The 17,356-nt window shown below is 30.0% G+C and overlaps 1 protein-coding gene across 1 annotated transcript in view; it reads left to right on the forward strand.

Annotated features, from left to right (window-relative positions):
- Positions 1-7,863, forward strand: part of LOC114341209 (sodium/potassium/calcium exchanger Nckx30C-like) — an 80,617-nt gene extending 72,754 nt beyond the window's left edge. Inside the window, exon 4 of the mRNA XM_050658957.1 lies at positions 2,800-7,863. Coding sequence (XP_050514914.1) covers positions 2,800-3,040 — 241 coding nt within the window. The 3' untranslated portion in view covers positions 3,041-7,863. The remainder of the gene's footprint in view (positions 1-2,799) is intronic.
- Positions 7,864-17,356: the final 9,493 nt, after the last annotated feature.

Consider the following 17,356-nt stretch of genomic DNA (forward strand, 5'->3'; position numbering starts at 1 on the left):
GTTGCAGGAGGATAAAAAACTCAGCAAGAATGAACCATAATCTTGTGGTATTGCCGAACAGGTTGCAATTAAATTGGAGGAAATATGGAAAAAGGCTTTAATTCCAATATTTTAACATACAAGAATTACTCAGCTTTTAAAAGCCTATCATGAATGAAACTAATGAAATCATTTAAGAACAGGCAAAACAGTGAATTTTACAAAAATAAAATTCAATGCTTTAAGAACAAAAGTAAAACTACACGTTTCGATCCTGCAGCATGCAAATGGGACACTCTGATTAATTGTGTTTGTAGCCAATCTCAAAAAGTGCTTCTGGATGAGCGCGAATTTCTATTAAATCAAAGAGGTCCCAGAAAAATGGTGATAAGCTCGATTGATAGGGAAAACAATAACAAATATAATCAGAGAGAACAACAGTAAAAGAAGAAAACTACCGACGCAAAGACAAAACTTTAGCTCAAGTAAAAAAAAAAGAATGTGTGTGTACTTTGTACGCACGTAAGAAGTTATACTTCTATTATATAATTTCAACGAAATAAATATACTTAACAGTTACAATACAAAAAATTAATAATAATTACCAAAAATTAACCAAAACCATGCCAAATATTAAAAAAAAAGAAAAAAGTATGAATCGTCCGGGATTTGAACCAGCAATCTCGCGATTTCTCGATCTCTGGTCCAATGCTCTACCAACCAGGCCATCGAGGCGCAGATTAGTGACGTTTCAGATATACATAATTACATATCACGGTGACAAGTGAAATATAAAAATAGATGTTTTATTATTTCACGCCCAAGGAAGACAAATCCAAAGACACAAAATTATAATAAATAATACATTTACTAAAAAACACTAATATATTATTTTAATGGCTTATTTGCGCTGATACATCATTTGTAAGATTAGCAACTAAACGTCATACTGTCTGTGTGCGCATGCGCGCAGATTTATGAAAAATTTTACTCTCAATCGCGCCTAAAGAAGTATAACTTCAAAAACAGTACCAAGTTTAATGGTCAACCGATCGTGGAAGAATACATAACACTTGTGCATGAGCCAGGGTGCAAATATTTCGGATATGGGTATCCGCTGTCTGGTATATCAGAAAGTATCAAATCCAGCTATTGCATATGACGATACAGTCGTAAATACTAACTGGTGTTAAGGGTGATAATGTTAGAAGAACATCTTAAAAAACCGCTTCAGTGGTTTGTATGTCTGCGAAATTCAAATGATTTTCTTCTTGGACATCAAAAGAAGTTTGCCAGTGACCAAATCAAAAAACGTGAGGATATTCAAACTTTCTCCTATAAAAATTTTGGTTCAAACGACTACTTTGAGTTAATTAACTAACAAGAATATCACCTTACAGAACCATCTATATTCTCTAGATTTTCGAGTGACAATCTGCGAGATTTTATTAAGAATCCTAACTAAGACCCTTTTAACATTGATGTTGAGAAATATCACTGCCACAAACAATGTGTAGAACGATGTGTCAAGCTTGTAACACAAGCTTCTATAGCAGTTTGTGGAGCGTATTTGAGGGATGGATTTAAAAAAAGTCGAATTGATTCCAGAAAGACGATGCCTCACTTTAATGCTAAATCGGAAGACATCTTCGAGTAGAATGTTTTTACCATTTTTTTTTGTAATATTTATATACCCAATTTTGTACTTTTTTTTTATATTTATTTTAGTATTAAAAACTTGGGTTACGTCAGGGAGACGGATAAGTTAGGCTATTTTGTTATAAAAAGAATGTTTTAGTACAATTTTCTTAAGTAAAATTTTTAATTGCCTTGTGAAACCAGAAAATATTTTGCAATTTAAACTGGATTTATTTATTCAAGTTCTATAAGGCATTACATTTCCCTTGCAAAAGAAATTTGTATATAAATGTATTTTTTCTAATTTTTAGTTATCGTGGGGGGCAGAAAATATTTTCTTATTTCAGCGCAATTTTAGTAAAATACTAAATAGTGTGTTAGGCAAGTTTTGTAAGCTATTACATTTTTGTTTCGCAATAAAAATTTTTTCGTCTGTTAACATTTTTTCAATTTTGTCATTTTTTCAATTTTGAATTTTTAATTGCCTTGGGGGGGGGGCAGAAAATATTTTCCAATTTCGAAAAAATTTTACCAAAATACCTAACAGTTGATTGGGCAACTTTTTGAGGTATTACTAAATTAGTAAATTTGTGAGGTATTACTAAAAGGCTAAAAATTTTTTTTTGCCTTTTTCGATGCACCCTATTATGCATGCCTTCATAATTATCGTTAATTTATTATGCAAGTTTATGTTATTTGGAGCAGTATTTTATTTTACAGCAGTGTAAAGAATCATTCCGTAGTTAATGTAAAAAACAAATTACAGTGATATATGACAAATTCATATTGAAAACAAATGAGAATAGGCAACATACCGCATTTCATAGTCTACGTCCTGAAACATCCATGTCAGTAATTAAGGGTTAAATTTACCAAATTATTAACATCATAATTTTTTTGTTTTTTTACATTATATTTTGATTTATCTATAAGTATATATTTTCACTGTTTATTTATGCCTAATAAATGTTAAGAATGTTTTTCCTTTTTATTTAAATTTAATTACGTTTGTTTTAGTTTTCTTTAAGGTTCTTATTTATTCTAATCCAATAGACCGTTATTTGTGTCGCATTACCACTAAAATTGCCATGTGTACAATGTGTAGGGTTCAGAGCTAAAATTGTTTTATAATAAATATACAATTTGACAAGTCTATTAAATTTGCCTATCAATTTGTTCTAGATTACCAGTGCCTTGGTTGCTGTTCGGCATCATCTACGGAAAACCCGTGGAGGTGAACTCGGTAGGAATGGTGTGTTCCATCACAATCCTCTTCATGATGCTCATCTTCGTGATCATGTCTATAGCTTGCTTCCGATGGAAGATGAACAGAGGACTTGGTTTTACCATGTTCTTGCTCTATTTTGTGTTCGTCGCAGTATCTCTTATGTTTGAATATGAATACCTCGTATGTCCTTTTTAAAGGTCTTTTGTATTTGAACATATGCATACTATTATGTCCTCGTTAAGCCAAGGACTGCATTTATAGGTTATAAGTAATATTCATCGTTGACAAAATTATTCGGAAAATAAGTGACATAACAAATGACATGTAGATTAATAAAGCATTTTCATCTCCCAAACATATTTCTGTGGAACATCGAATCTTCAAGTAGGTATATTTTATATACTTTGCCACTAACATACTACAATTACAAAAAAAGTTGTTTTATATGTACCATGTGTTACAGTAAATGTAACATGTTTAATTTATCTTTAAAATTTAATTTTTTTTATCTTTTTCTTTTTTATCTTTGATCTTTCATATTTTTTATCCGTCTATAGTACAAGTAGATATTACCATCAAATTAATAACTGAATATACATGAAAATGAACGAAATTGCACATATTTTTTATTTTTTGTATCATGAGTCACCCATATATTTACAATTAGTTACATCCTGTATACGTACATGATGTAAAGACTGTACATGTACTCCTTTGGAAATAAACTAATGAATCAACAAACTGAAAAAATACATAAATATGGTGAGATACTTAATGAGATTCATAAATTAATTTAATTTAATATTAAATATATTAATTTTTTATAAAAGAAGTGAATATATTTGTTGTTGTTTAAAAAATAATGTAGTTTAGTTTTTATAGGCTCCATAATGGTCAGCTTAATATTAAATTTTGCTAATATTGAAAATTACAAACATCTGATGCAACCATAAAATTCAATGCAATGCAAAAAACAAGTTTCCTATTGTCCTGTTACAAGAAGTAATTTGTATTTGTAAAAGTAGAAGTTTTCTACGAATTCTTAGTATACTGTACTACAATATTTTGAAAAACAGACAAACTGATAGGTCCTCTTATACTCTCACTTTTATTTAATGAAATATTATGTTGAATGGGATTAAAATATTATATATTTGGAAATATCATAACTGACCAACTAGACACAGTAATAAAATAAAACGCAGAATTGCAATAACTAAAACCACTTTCAGAATTTTAGATGGACATCTTACAGAACCCTTAGTTGAATTAGACAGGGGGGACTCAGTGAGCTCTATGCTCTTTAATTTAATTATGGTTGAAATCATCAAAAGCGTCAATATAAGAAAGAGGATACACAGAGTGGGAAACAAATACGCAAGAATACTCTAAAACGCACACTACGCAATATTGATAGCCCAAGATGAAGATAGTCTGCAGATAAGGCAACAAGAGTTCATAAGAGCAAAATAATTTAATATGTCAATTTTATCTCGCAAAACTAAAATAATAGTAATTAGTAAAAAAATTGATGGGATCCGTATTGAACACGTAATGGAAATAAGGTATCTTGGAATTACACTGTCTAGCTATGCAGACCTGAACAAAGAAGTGAGAAATCAAGAACAAAAATCAAAAAGACTGACAGGATGTCCTAATGAGACTATATAGCGAAAACGACACATTATCACTAAGATGTAGTCAAGAAGTTATAAAACCAAAGACCTATAATCATATACACATCAGAAATACGACCACAGCTACCATTCACACAAAGACTACTGGAAACGGCAGATATGAAAGTACCGAGAAAATATACAGGAAATAGATGAGAGATCGAAAATATAAGAAGAAAAAGTAACGTACCATGTATAGACAAATGGACACTAAATAGAAAAAACAATGGAATACCCACATAATGGGGGAGACACGTGTGGTCAAAATATCAAGAGATAAGTCACCAATCGGTAAAAGAAGTATGGGCCGGCCGCGCAAAAGATAGAGTGACAACTCGCAATAAAGGTACTTACATATCAATCTACCAATGAATAAGCAGCATTGCCTATAAAGAGTAAGCAGACTATTTTTATAAATTAATATGAGAACATTCTTTTAAAGTAGTCATATTAATGTGGAACTAGGACAAATAAATATTATATATGAATCGTATTAAATCGTGTCCTATAACTAGAACAAATAACTATTATAATATAAGACCTATTCTGTAACTGATTCAGCCCTATTCTGTAACTTTTAACAAATCGAATAGAAATGACCAAGTCGAATCGTAATTACCCGAAATCAGAATGTTTGATATCTATCGCGTCATTTTCGTGTTTGGATTGGCATTATGTAACTCACATCGTAAGCAGGTTAAATCGAAATCGGCAATTTCTATTTCACGCGGTCAAGAGGGGGTGGCAACCCCGCATTGTCAAGGAAAGTTAGTGTTCTGTGACCTGTTTGTTGCTGGTTCTAAATCTGAAATACGATACCGTTGCCATATCTTCAATTTTTCATACTATCACATTACATACAGTTACATTTTTAAAAATAGTTTTCAAATAACAAAAAAGAAACGTTTTGAAAAGTAAACAATAAAAAATATTAGTGTAAATAATAGACACAAAAACCTCAAAAGATGATAAATGGTTTTAAATCAAAGTTAATTAAAATTGTTATAAAAAAGATGATAAATAAAAAAGATAAATGAGGATAAGATGTATGATGTAAGATATTACTAATAATTATACAATCTTAAGATTTGATTCCAGCTAAAATAACTTATAAACAACTTTTCCCAACAACAGCGTCTTTTCTATAATTATTTTCTTTTCTATAAGCATTAATTAATACAAATACAAGTAAACTGGTATAATATATTTATCAGTCAACGCTATAAGACTCTCTTTATATTTTAAACGTGTTGTACAATCTATTGTTGTACATTATGCCATTGATTGAAATTGTACAAACAAAAAAAGTTTGGCAACACTGTGACTGGCAAACATTCAGAATTCAGAATCTGAATTTTGGATGCCAAATGAATTATAAGGATAGGAAATATACCATTCCCTAAGTAAATACCACCACAGACTAAAAATTAAGCAGATACAAAAGGTAAAAATACTATAAATAATTATAAATAGGTAAGTAGTAATAAATTATTTTTAGTAGATATAAAATATAAACGTCAAAACAAAATACAATGCGCTTGCGTCAAGCACAATTCCGATTATCGAAATTTAATTTCGACAGGGTAAATGGTGTCGAAGTCATTTCTATTCACTATTCCGATTGTAGAAATTCCGAGGTAGTTATGGAATACCGATTTTGACTATTTCTATTCGACTTGACCACTTCTATTCGATTTTCCAGACTTCTATCATCGAAATGAGTTGCAGAATGGGCATGAATGTATGTATTGTCTGTGCTCTTGCATAAAGCAGAATTGTCACAACATAATTTTAGAGAGGCAGAACGACAAAAAATGAAAGATACAGGTATGAAAGATATTTTGAACAGAAAAAAATATGGAGAAGATAAAGTTATTAAAAACGGTTCAACGTAGTAAATCATTTTATCTGGGCCATATGTTGAGAGATTGAGTTGATATCAAATCCTCTAAATGAATTCAAAAGTAAAATAAAACCTTAAAATGATATTCGAGATTGAATGAAAATACAAGCATACATTGGGTAGCATTTAATGAAAGCATACTGATTACGAATCTAAACATCTACGGACAAAAAAATTACTATATTATTATTAGGCGTCTAATATGCCCTCAATGAAAAGAAAAAGATACGTCCTACCAACAACTGGAGAACGTATTCTCAATCAATTATAATGATGGGCAACCTAAATGAAAGAACTGTAGCTAACTTCGGAGAAGAAGTGACAAATAATAACTTATATTATATGTATATTATTATAAAATATAACAGTGTTTTAAATAAAATCGTTGAACCTACTTTATTGATGCAAAAGCTGCAACTCACTAAAACAAGGAACAAAAACTCATTGTTCTGGAAATGGACTTTTGGAGCAGATCAGCAGGTATATTCAGAATGATGCACGCAACAAATGAAAGAATAAGATGAAGCATAGACAGGACAACCACCATCATATAGCAAATACAGCAGGCAAACCTTAGTTCGTACGAAGCTGCACAAAGAATACCATACCATCGCCTACCGAAGTTTATATTGGACTGGATGGGATTTGAAGATATGAATAAGAAATATAGACAACCCAGTCATCAACAATACAACGATAAAATAAATAACAGAATCGAAATTATAAAAAGACAATCAAAAAAGTGAAAATTTCACATTGCAACCCTAATATAGTGTAACCTTTTTCCTTTCCAATATCCAGTCCAAAAATAACTTACAAATATGGAGACTAAGACAATTTAAAATCAAATAAGTCCACATAATAAGACGGAAGAAAGAGGAAGGAATATAGCTATGATATACGGAAAGAGCAACTAAAGAATATTATAATAATAATATAATAATGCGAGCCAAATGCAAAGAAGTAGAACACACAGAAAGATACAACTTCATGGTTTAATTAAAGCTTCTTATAACTTTTTATATTTTCGAATAAAAATGTTAGATAGGTATGGTATTTTTAATCATGGATTAGAAAGAATAACAATGCAAAATTAACGTAGATAATCCAGTTGGTACAATAATAATTAAATTATTAATTTTTATTTTGGATAATTTTTTTTTAAATATATTTCGTCACACTAAAACAGAAAACGCTTAAATTTGTATCTGTAATTATAATACCTGGAACTGTTATTAAATACAAAAAAAATTTACAGCGCACTCCTTTAGAAACTGGATGATTTATAATTGATGTTAAAATTAAATTATTAACATGAAACCAATTTGGTTATCGTAATATCATAAAATATAATAAATTTATAATTATTTATTTGGCGCATTTTAAATAATATATTATATTATAATTTACATTTCCTAAACAATTGAAATATGTTTGGGTCATAAATTTAAATGCAATATTAATCAATTATATTCAGAAAACGTAATGTGTTTGTTGTCATAGGTATTTTTATTTTCAGGATTATTTAGTGATGAGAAGAAAAATTGTTAACCTTTAGAAAGTAAAAGTATTTTAAACAAAGTTATCAAGAAAAATGTTTTGGTTTAAAAATTTAACACAAAAATTTTATTTGTCAAAATTAGTAAAACAAAAATAAGTAAAAGTTAATTTGTTTAAGGTAAAATAATCAGTAAAAAACCAAAAATATAGAAGATACAAAAATCGTAATCTAGATATTATTTATAATAATGAAAAATGCATGTTTCAAAATGTAACATTTTAACGTTTCAAAACAATATTTTGAAACATTATTCGGTATCAACAGAGATGCTCTGAAATAAATTAAGTAAAACAAGCAAAAAATATAACATATTTTATAAAACCTAAAATTTCTAAAAGAGAAGAATATTACCACAAATAAACATCATAGACTTCTGATCTGTACTTGTTTTTGTTACAGGTTATATCTCGATTCCAAAAAAATAGATTACACTTTTTTACTTTTTTAAGAAAAATCCGATTTTGTAATAAACATGGTCTTTTACATTTAAGATTTTCAACTTGGACCCCACCCCCTAGGATGTTGATAGTTTTTTTCTATAGATTTTTTAAAAATAATAAACATTTTTTCTATACATCTAACAGTAACTCGAAAAAAATATGTTACTAATAAAAGTTACTTATTTTTGTAGAAGCAATACAAATCTGCCATGAAAAATTGGGATTCCTTTTTAAGATTTCAAAGTTGTCCCATCCTCACCCCAAAACTCTGAATGTGTAATGTGTATGTCGTATTTGGTGTCTTTCGATAGATTTTTGTACAGTATATACGAAAGTTTTTGAATTTTATTATAACATACAATATATGTTATAATAAAATTCAAATACTTTGTATATTATACAAAATATATATGATTTTTGAACCAAAAACGGTCAGATAACTTTTCCATTGGTAGTATTAAAAAGTTTGTTAATAATCCTGTAATAAAAATACTCCAGTTATTAATTTAAAACTACCTCATTACTTATTAAACACTTTAAATAAAGTAAAAATTAAAACAACTTAGACGGGGGAAAAGTTATCTTCATAAGGCTTAATTTCTGGAATATAATAATAACTTTAAAAGTTTTACAAAGGATAACAACTTAGAAAGTGTAAAAAGGAAATTTAAATTTCCTAATTTTAATTTAAAAACATAATTTTCTAAAAATTTAAAATTTCCATGACATTTGAATCTGCCTGAGATTGCTTTTGATATTGATTTGATTTGATTGAGAAACTGATATTTTTTGAAAACTAAAAGAAATTAAAATATTAAATTTAAAATAGCATATTAATTAGTTTTAAAAGTTATCGGTATAAATATATTAATACAAAGTATAAATATATTAATTTATTTACTAAATTTTTAATTGGAGCTATAAAGTTGTGGCTCACAATTGTTATGTTTAAAGAGCTGTGAATCTGACTCCCATTCCTGAATTGTTTTCCAATAAAATTTGAAGACTCTTATGAACGAGACAGAACTGAGTTTTGTAATTAGAAGTGGCCAAGATTCAATTTTTAATTTTTATTAATTTCGAGCTAATATAAAAGGATCCGAATGAGTCTTTTGAAGACTCCTGAAGACCATTATAAGACCTGAAGCCGCGTATGAAAGCGAAACATGGACGGTAACAAAAAGAGAACTACATAGACTGCTGGTGTAAGAACGCAAAATTCCTTCGAATGATATATATGGCCCTTGCAGAGGGGAACGAATTTAGGCGCAAAAAACATAAAGAGTTAGAGTTTCTATTTGGAAAAAAATATAGCCTTATAAACAATGTGTTTTGGAAAAGGGCAAATGGGAAAAGGTCTGTAGGACGGCCTACAAATAGGTGGAAAGATTCAGACAGAAAAGATCTGGAGACAATGGGAGTGAGACAATGGGAAATAGTGGCACATGGCTGAAAAATATGGAAGGCATTATTAAACGCGGCAATAACTCACGAGCAGTTGTAACGCCATTGATGATGATGATGAATAGTCTTTAGAAAAAACATTTTGTAGATACTGTTTTTAAATATTTGCACTCGTTGTTACATGACACACATATGTATACGCTTCCAAAATAAACTTACGTGCATAGAAATCGGCCCACTTAAAAATTTGGTCATTTTTGATGTCTCATTTGTGATGCGATTTAAGTGATTTTTTAGACATGTTATAGCCTGATTCTTTGACAATACCACTGTAATAATATTGTTGCTAAACAGGTAAATTTTCATTGTATACCGGGTGTACCAATCAAACTGTGTTTTTTCTCAAAGTTCGCATCAGCCTGTGGAATATTCTAGCATTTATAAAAAACTGAAATTAAAACCCAACTATAGCCTCAGGTTTTCTTAACATTCTGTTTTTAGATTCATTCATTTATGTTGGATAATAAAACAGTTAGGTACTTTAACAGCTAGACATGTTCTTCATCAATACACGGTGTTACTAAATAAGTGCGACAAAGTGTAAGGGGTAATTCTGCATTTAAACATAATGACAGTTAGCTTTATAAACGTATGTCCGCAAATGTTTCGTTTCCGAGATACGGTATGTTGAATTTTTTCTTACAAACTGTCGATTTATTTTATTGCTTCAAATTATTGCACATTTTTTGACATACAATTAAGAATTTATTATTCACAATTAGCGCGCATACGTTTAATATGATCAGTCATATTAGCCGTATGCGCGCCAATTATGAATATAAAATTCTTAATTGCATATCAAAAAATGCCCAATAACTGTCTCTTAAAACCTACCTAATTTCATTTGCATATCTCAACTGGTTTTAAAGCAATAAATAAATGGTCAGTTTCAAAATTCAACATCCCGTATCTCGGAAACGAAATATTTGCGGGCATACGTTTATAAAGCCAACTGTCATTATTTTTTTCATGCAAAATTACCCCTTAAAATTTGTCGCACTTATTTAAAAACACCGTGTACTGATGAAGAACATAATTATCTAGTTGTTGAAGTACCTAACTTTTTTATTATTCAACATAAACGAATGAATCATAAAACAAAATGTTAAGAAAACCTGAGGCTTTAGTTAGGTTTTAAATTGAGTATTTTATAAATGCCAGAATATTCCACAGGGTGATGCGAACTTTGAGAAAAAAAAAACACAGTTTTATTGGTACACGCGGTATACAATGAAAATTTACATATTTAGCAACAATATTGTTACAGTGGTATTGTTAAAGAATCAGGCTATAACATGTTCAAAGAATCACTTAAATCGGCCAACAGGTTTAAGAAATATAAGACATCAAAAATGACCAAATTTTTAAGTGGGCCGATTTCTATGCACGTATGTTTATTATTCTATTTGTTTAACAATGATTCAGCAGCAAAATAAAGACAGTTTATAAAATTAAACAAGAATTAAAAATAAAGACATAAAAGTGAAGTTAAGTGAATGAATATCGTGAATGACCGGCTTTATGTATTTTTTAGATACTGAAATGAAATACTGTTGAATTTTAATGACAGAAATATAATAATATACAGAATTTTCAGAAATACATTCAAATTTTCGTTTGTAGGGATGTTTCGGAACTTCACGAACCTTAGAAATGCGCAGGACCGAAAAAAAAAAGAATCGTAAAAACATTAACTATTTTCATTTCATACGAAGTCAATAAAATTGAAAACGGCATTTAGAATAAAAACAATAAATATTCAAACTATTTTACTAAAGCAAAAAATAGTTTGACTTTGTCTTGCTATGAGTAAGACAGAGTCAAAGACACTGCAGACAGTTAAATGTTTTCAGTAATGTCGGATTTCATAGTTTCCTTCGTACATTGACGTCACAAAATGAGTAAAGTCCGTTTTACAGCTTGCAATAATTGCAATATAATTATTATACCTGCAAGACGAAAGAAACTTGCCTCAAGGCACGCCCAATACATATGTCGTCAGCTGATTATTTCCTGCAACTTCTTGCAATTGCGCGATAATCGGTTTGGTGGCACTTTCTATGCAAGTTTTTATGCAACTCTAGGGGAATTTGTAGGAAGTTTGATTTTCCACAACTTCAAATAGTGTTAAATTAAGAGCAATAAGTAAATTAAATAAAAAACAAGACTTTATAAGTTAGGTTAAGGGTAAAAATTTCAACATTAATTGCAAGCTGAGTTGCAAGCTGTAAAGTCACACATAAAAACCTTGCAATATGTTTTCTTGCAAGCTGTAAAACGGGCTTAAGTCAGGTTCGTAAAATTTTGTTGTATATATAAATATATATATTTTACTTTACCCCTCCGTGGTAGTGGTAAGAGAGCGTACCTTTGGACTCAAAGGTCTTGAGTTCGGACCCTACCTGGGTAGAAAACTTTTCATATTATTTTTTAATTATTATATTAAAATTTACTAAAAATTGACTAATATTTATTAAAAATTTACTAAACATTTACTAAAAAAATATATTTTAATAGTTTTGAGGTGGTTTTAACTTTATAAATAAAAACACACAGATATACTAACTATATGATCGACGAAAACATAACCACATATGGTTTTATAAACACACTCTAAATACGAAAAAAATATCCTCTCCCACGCAATAGCAATAATAAATATTATTTTTTGTTTTCGGAAAGTTAATGGGAGAAGATATATTTTAGCAAACTAATAGAAACAAAGTACAATTTGCTTAAAGATATATAGTTATGTTTTAGTTTTTACTGAATAGCCCTATCAAATTAGAGAAATTTTTAAAAAATTTTTATAACAAACAAACTAAAATGGGCTGCAGTTTGGAGTAAATAGATTGTTTCGTTAGGGTTATTTAAGAATAAAAAAGTCTTGTTTTATTATTACTACAAATATAGTTTTTTTGTGACGACTATAAATAAAGAGTGAACAAGTTTTGTGACCGGGCTTGATCCAAAACTTCGTCATCTTGTATATATAAAATATTCACCAAGGGGACTGCTCATAATAATCTAGGAGCCAGGGGGCATTTAGTATGCACCGTTATGTTCCCTCGTTGGGGGCGTAGGGTTTGAAATCAACATTTCAAGCACATTTTTGTGATTTTTTTTTGAAAGTATGGTAGAATTATTTCATTTTTAAACTAAATAAACATATTCAGTATAACTCATAAAATATTAAACAAAAATTAAGAAAAAGTACTGAAAAATAAGTCAACGGTGGCAAATTTTTAAAGAAACCCCAAAAACAACGGATTTTGTGGTGAAGATCAGAACTCATCAGTGGATCATGTTAAACAATAAATAAAAAAAAAATATTTTATAGCTTATGACTTTCTTGAGGTAACCCTGTAGATTTTTATTAGTTGTATTGATTTTTTCCTTTGTTTATCACTCAGAAGTCAAAACAACGAATTTGTTTCCAAAAGAAAGTTGAAAATCAACATATTTATTATTGTTAAACACAAAATACTTACTCAACCCTCCCCTGGCTCGTAGAATATAAAAATTGTCTCTGAAAATAATTGTTTACTTGTAGATAATATTTTATATGGGATTAAATCACAATTTATTGTAATCAAAATTATATTTGATATTTCAGTTAACGTGTAAAATAACATCTTAAGCATGCCACAGGAAAATAGTCTCAGAACCTTTTTAACCAGTTACTCAATTGGAAAATTTTATTTTTTTGCTTTATTGTTTAATTTTGCTTTTACTTATGTGGTTACTTTTTTTGGACCGATTATAGACAAAATCGAACAATGACGATCTATTTAATTCAAGTTGGCCTAAAAACTTCCCGACGTATGTTGAGCTGTAGATATATATATTACTGATAGTGAAATATATACATATCTAGCTTGTAGATAACCTAGAAATAGAGTATGAACTGTACTATGTAGAAAAATTCAAATGTACATACTATGTAATTGTTTTTGGCGTAGTGGTGAAGTAGTACGGGGGTCATTCGTAAAATAAGGTTCCATATGCCGCTGAGAAAGAGTGTGATGTGTTAGGAGAAATCTGGCAACACTGCCTTACACACAAATTCTCCCTCTCTCTCGCCCTACAACTTTACTTGCGGTTAGCGAAAACCAAATACTTTGGCTTCGGAGCTTCTAGACAATTGACAGTTATAAATTATTGGGGACTTAGAAATTTTACACCCGTATTTTGAATTTCTCTAATAGATGGTTTGTTTAAACCCCAAATTTTCCTTTAAGGTTTTTTCTTATTAATTGAAAACAATCATTTTTGTTTAAGAATATTTTTATTATGTGAAATATTTATGTTTTTCTTTGGTAGTAGGTACCGTCTATTTATGAACCTTGGTAGGTACCTACTGTTTTTGATGTGGTAATAATATAACTTTCATAATATGGTTAATTATTTGACTGTAATTTATAACTTTCCTATGGTTAATTATTTTATAGAGAAATTCAAAATACTGGTAAAATTGTTAAGTCCCCAAGAGGCCAAGAGGTACCGAACTATAAGTAACATATCCTATACATACATATAGGTACATATTATTATAAGGTACCTACATGACAAAGTTTTTTATTTAAAATATTGCTAATATGTACTATAATATAATTAGGTTAATAAGTATATTTTGAATTTCATTTACATTTATATAGATAATCTACAAAGCGAAGTGAGGTTTTTCATTTACTGCCTTAAACTCAATGATGTATAAGTTGTATATGATGTATAAGTAGTATAGGTACAATATATATACTTTTCAAATTGCCCGCCAAATCCAGAGAACTGTCAATTGTCTAGAAGCTCCGAAGCAAAGTATTTGGTTTTCTCTAGACGCAAGTTACAACTTTTGCCTCGCTGAATTGCTCAGTGTCGGCATAGCAGCCCTCGATTTTGGAGGTCTCAGTTGCTGTTACCGCTATGTGAAATTCATTACGTATTTTCATCGTTAATCTCATCCTGAATTTCCGTTAGTTGCAAACATATTGAACAGATATATGAGTCGCCCAGTAACGAAACTTGTTTTGTCCATTTTTTTTTCAAAATTAAGATAATACCGCCATTTTGTAGATTTTTATCTCCTGCATCCAATAACATGTTATATAGTGTTGCAAAAGTCGTTATAAACCTGTTTAAACGTATCAGAAAATCAATAAATGCTGCAAAACACGTTACGTCTATTTTCATAATGAAGCAAAATTTGTTTTGTCCAACATAATAAAACTGTTTCAAAACTCGTCATGTCTCATAGATGGCCTATTTTGGACACGTGGTAAGGGGAGACCGATATAATATTCGATTCAATTTATTATGATGGGTAAAACCGAAGGACGCAGAGGAATTGGTAGGAAGCAGGCCTCTTGGTTGCAAATTTCGTTATGTTCATTCTGAAATATGTATAGTTCCGCTTACACCATTCTTCGTTGTACGCTGTTTATATTAAATTCTAAGACATTATAGGGTTTGTGGTATATCGTGTTGGCAGCAACACGATATCAGGAGAGGCCAAAAAATGGAGATTTAGAAACCGGAAGGGAACGAAATATCAACGAAATATTTCATACCTGTTTTAAAATGTGGTCGGCCAGTACTAGTTCTAGTGTGCAAAAATCTCTTTGTAAACACCCTAGGTGCATCAAGAGATAGAATTTAGTTGTTGTGTAAAAAGTTCCTTGAATAATGAGATGTACCCAAAGACCAACGTGGTGGGGACAGAAGGTCATTGAAATATATAGACAAAAAGAATGCTTTAAAAGCTTTTGTAGAGTCCCTTCAAGTACAAGTCATTACTGTTGGCTCTCACGACAAAGGTCTCAAAGTTAAGTATGAATATTTTCGAAGCATTTTTTAAAATTATTATAGGTTAGGCTTCGGCTCTCTTGCCACAGATGTCTGTTCAACATGCCTATCCCTTTGTGACAGGATTACGCGTTGCAGGGATCAACAGGAATAAGACACGTTAAAGACAGAACTAACTAAGAAGGTAAACCAACTACAACATTGTTTGAGGAGTAGGGAAAAGTATTATTAAGCCTGGGCAACAGTTGTCAACTTTGAATCCAAAATCTGTGAGGGAAGGTGTACCAATAAAAAATTGAAATTAAAGGACTTGAATACAATTCTGACAAACCATTTTTCCAAGGAATGGGAACATAGCCAGGATCTTACTTTCTTTAAAAAACTTTTTGACCTACAGAAAGCTCTTTCTGATCCTCAAGACAACGAATCAGACATTGGTGAGAGCAATAATGCCGGAGAAGAGTTAGCTATATGAACATTGAAATTTAATAGATTTAAACTGAAATAATTTACACATTTTATTTGTATATATTTCTGAAACATTTTTGTTACATTATCCAAAAGTTCTTAAAATGATCTATCTCTTTATTTTAATCTTTGTCTCGCAAATAGAGCAGCAAAACTCGTTTAATCCAGTATACTGTAGTAAAACTCGTTATGTCCAAAATAACCCCCCCGCCCATAAATTTAACAAATCTCTTTTAGGAGACTGGACATACATTATAATGTACAAATGTACAAACATTAAGTAAAAATGTGAAAGGAGCTTTCGATATACATTACTTTTTTTACAGTTTATTGATGTTTCTTAAAAATAACATTACGAGTTTTGCAACTGGGCGACTCATATACATTAACTCATAAAATTCGATTAACTGACGATGAATGTCAATAGGTGAAATTCATTTTGCATTAAAAAAATCAATTCACAGTATGAATTTCATATTCGCGGTAACAGAAACCGTAACCTCCATCTTCGAAGGCTGCTAGGCCAACACTGAGTAATGCAGCGAGGCGAAAGTGGTAGGCTAAGAGTGAGGGAGAGTTGATATGTAAGGCAGTATTGCTAGATTTTCCAAATTTTCTCAGCGGCACAGAAAACCTTATTTTACGAATGACCCTAGTATAATTTGATCTTCGGAACAACGCCCTCTGTTGTTTTGTTTTACATATGTGATAAATAAATATATTAGCATTGTTAGATCTATAATAATACTCGCACATGTGCAACTTTTCCTAGTTGTTTGTATCATAAAATTGTCTCATATTATTTATCTTCGATTCTTCTGTTTCTTGCGCTAGAACTCTTGGACGTAACACCAGATAGAAGTAGGAGTAGGTTAAAGTTATCATTTAAGTTAGAGACAACAGTTGGTTTACTGCTTATAATATGTAACTTAGACTAATAAAATCGTCAGATCAGTTTATAATTTGTAGAGTGTTAATTATTTATATGGGAAATAAGCCACAATTAGAATGAAAAAAATAATTTTATTAACGTTTCGACGCCCAAATCGGGTGCCGTTGTCAAAATACAAAATATTACTAAATAAACAAAAATGTTGTTGCTAAGCAAAAAAATTCTTCTAATAATTTATTTAATCTGACTCATTATATTGGCAATTTAGACATATATTATACATTTTAAAGTAGAAGACTTTAAAA

This window comes from Diabrotica virgifera, chromosome 8 (assembly GCF_917563875.1).
Source record: "Diabrotica virgifera virgifera chromosome 8, PGI_DIABVI_V3a".
NCBI lineage: Eukaryota > Metazoa > Arthropoda > Insecta > Coleoptera > Chrysomelidae > Diabrotica > Diabrotica virgifera.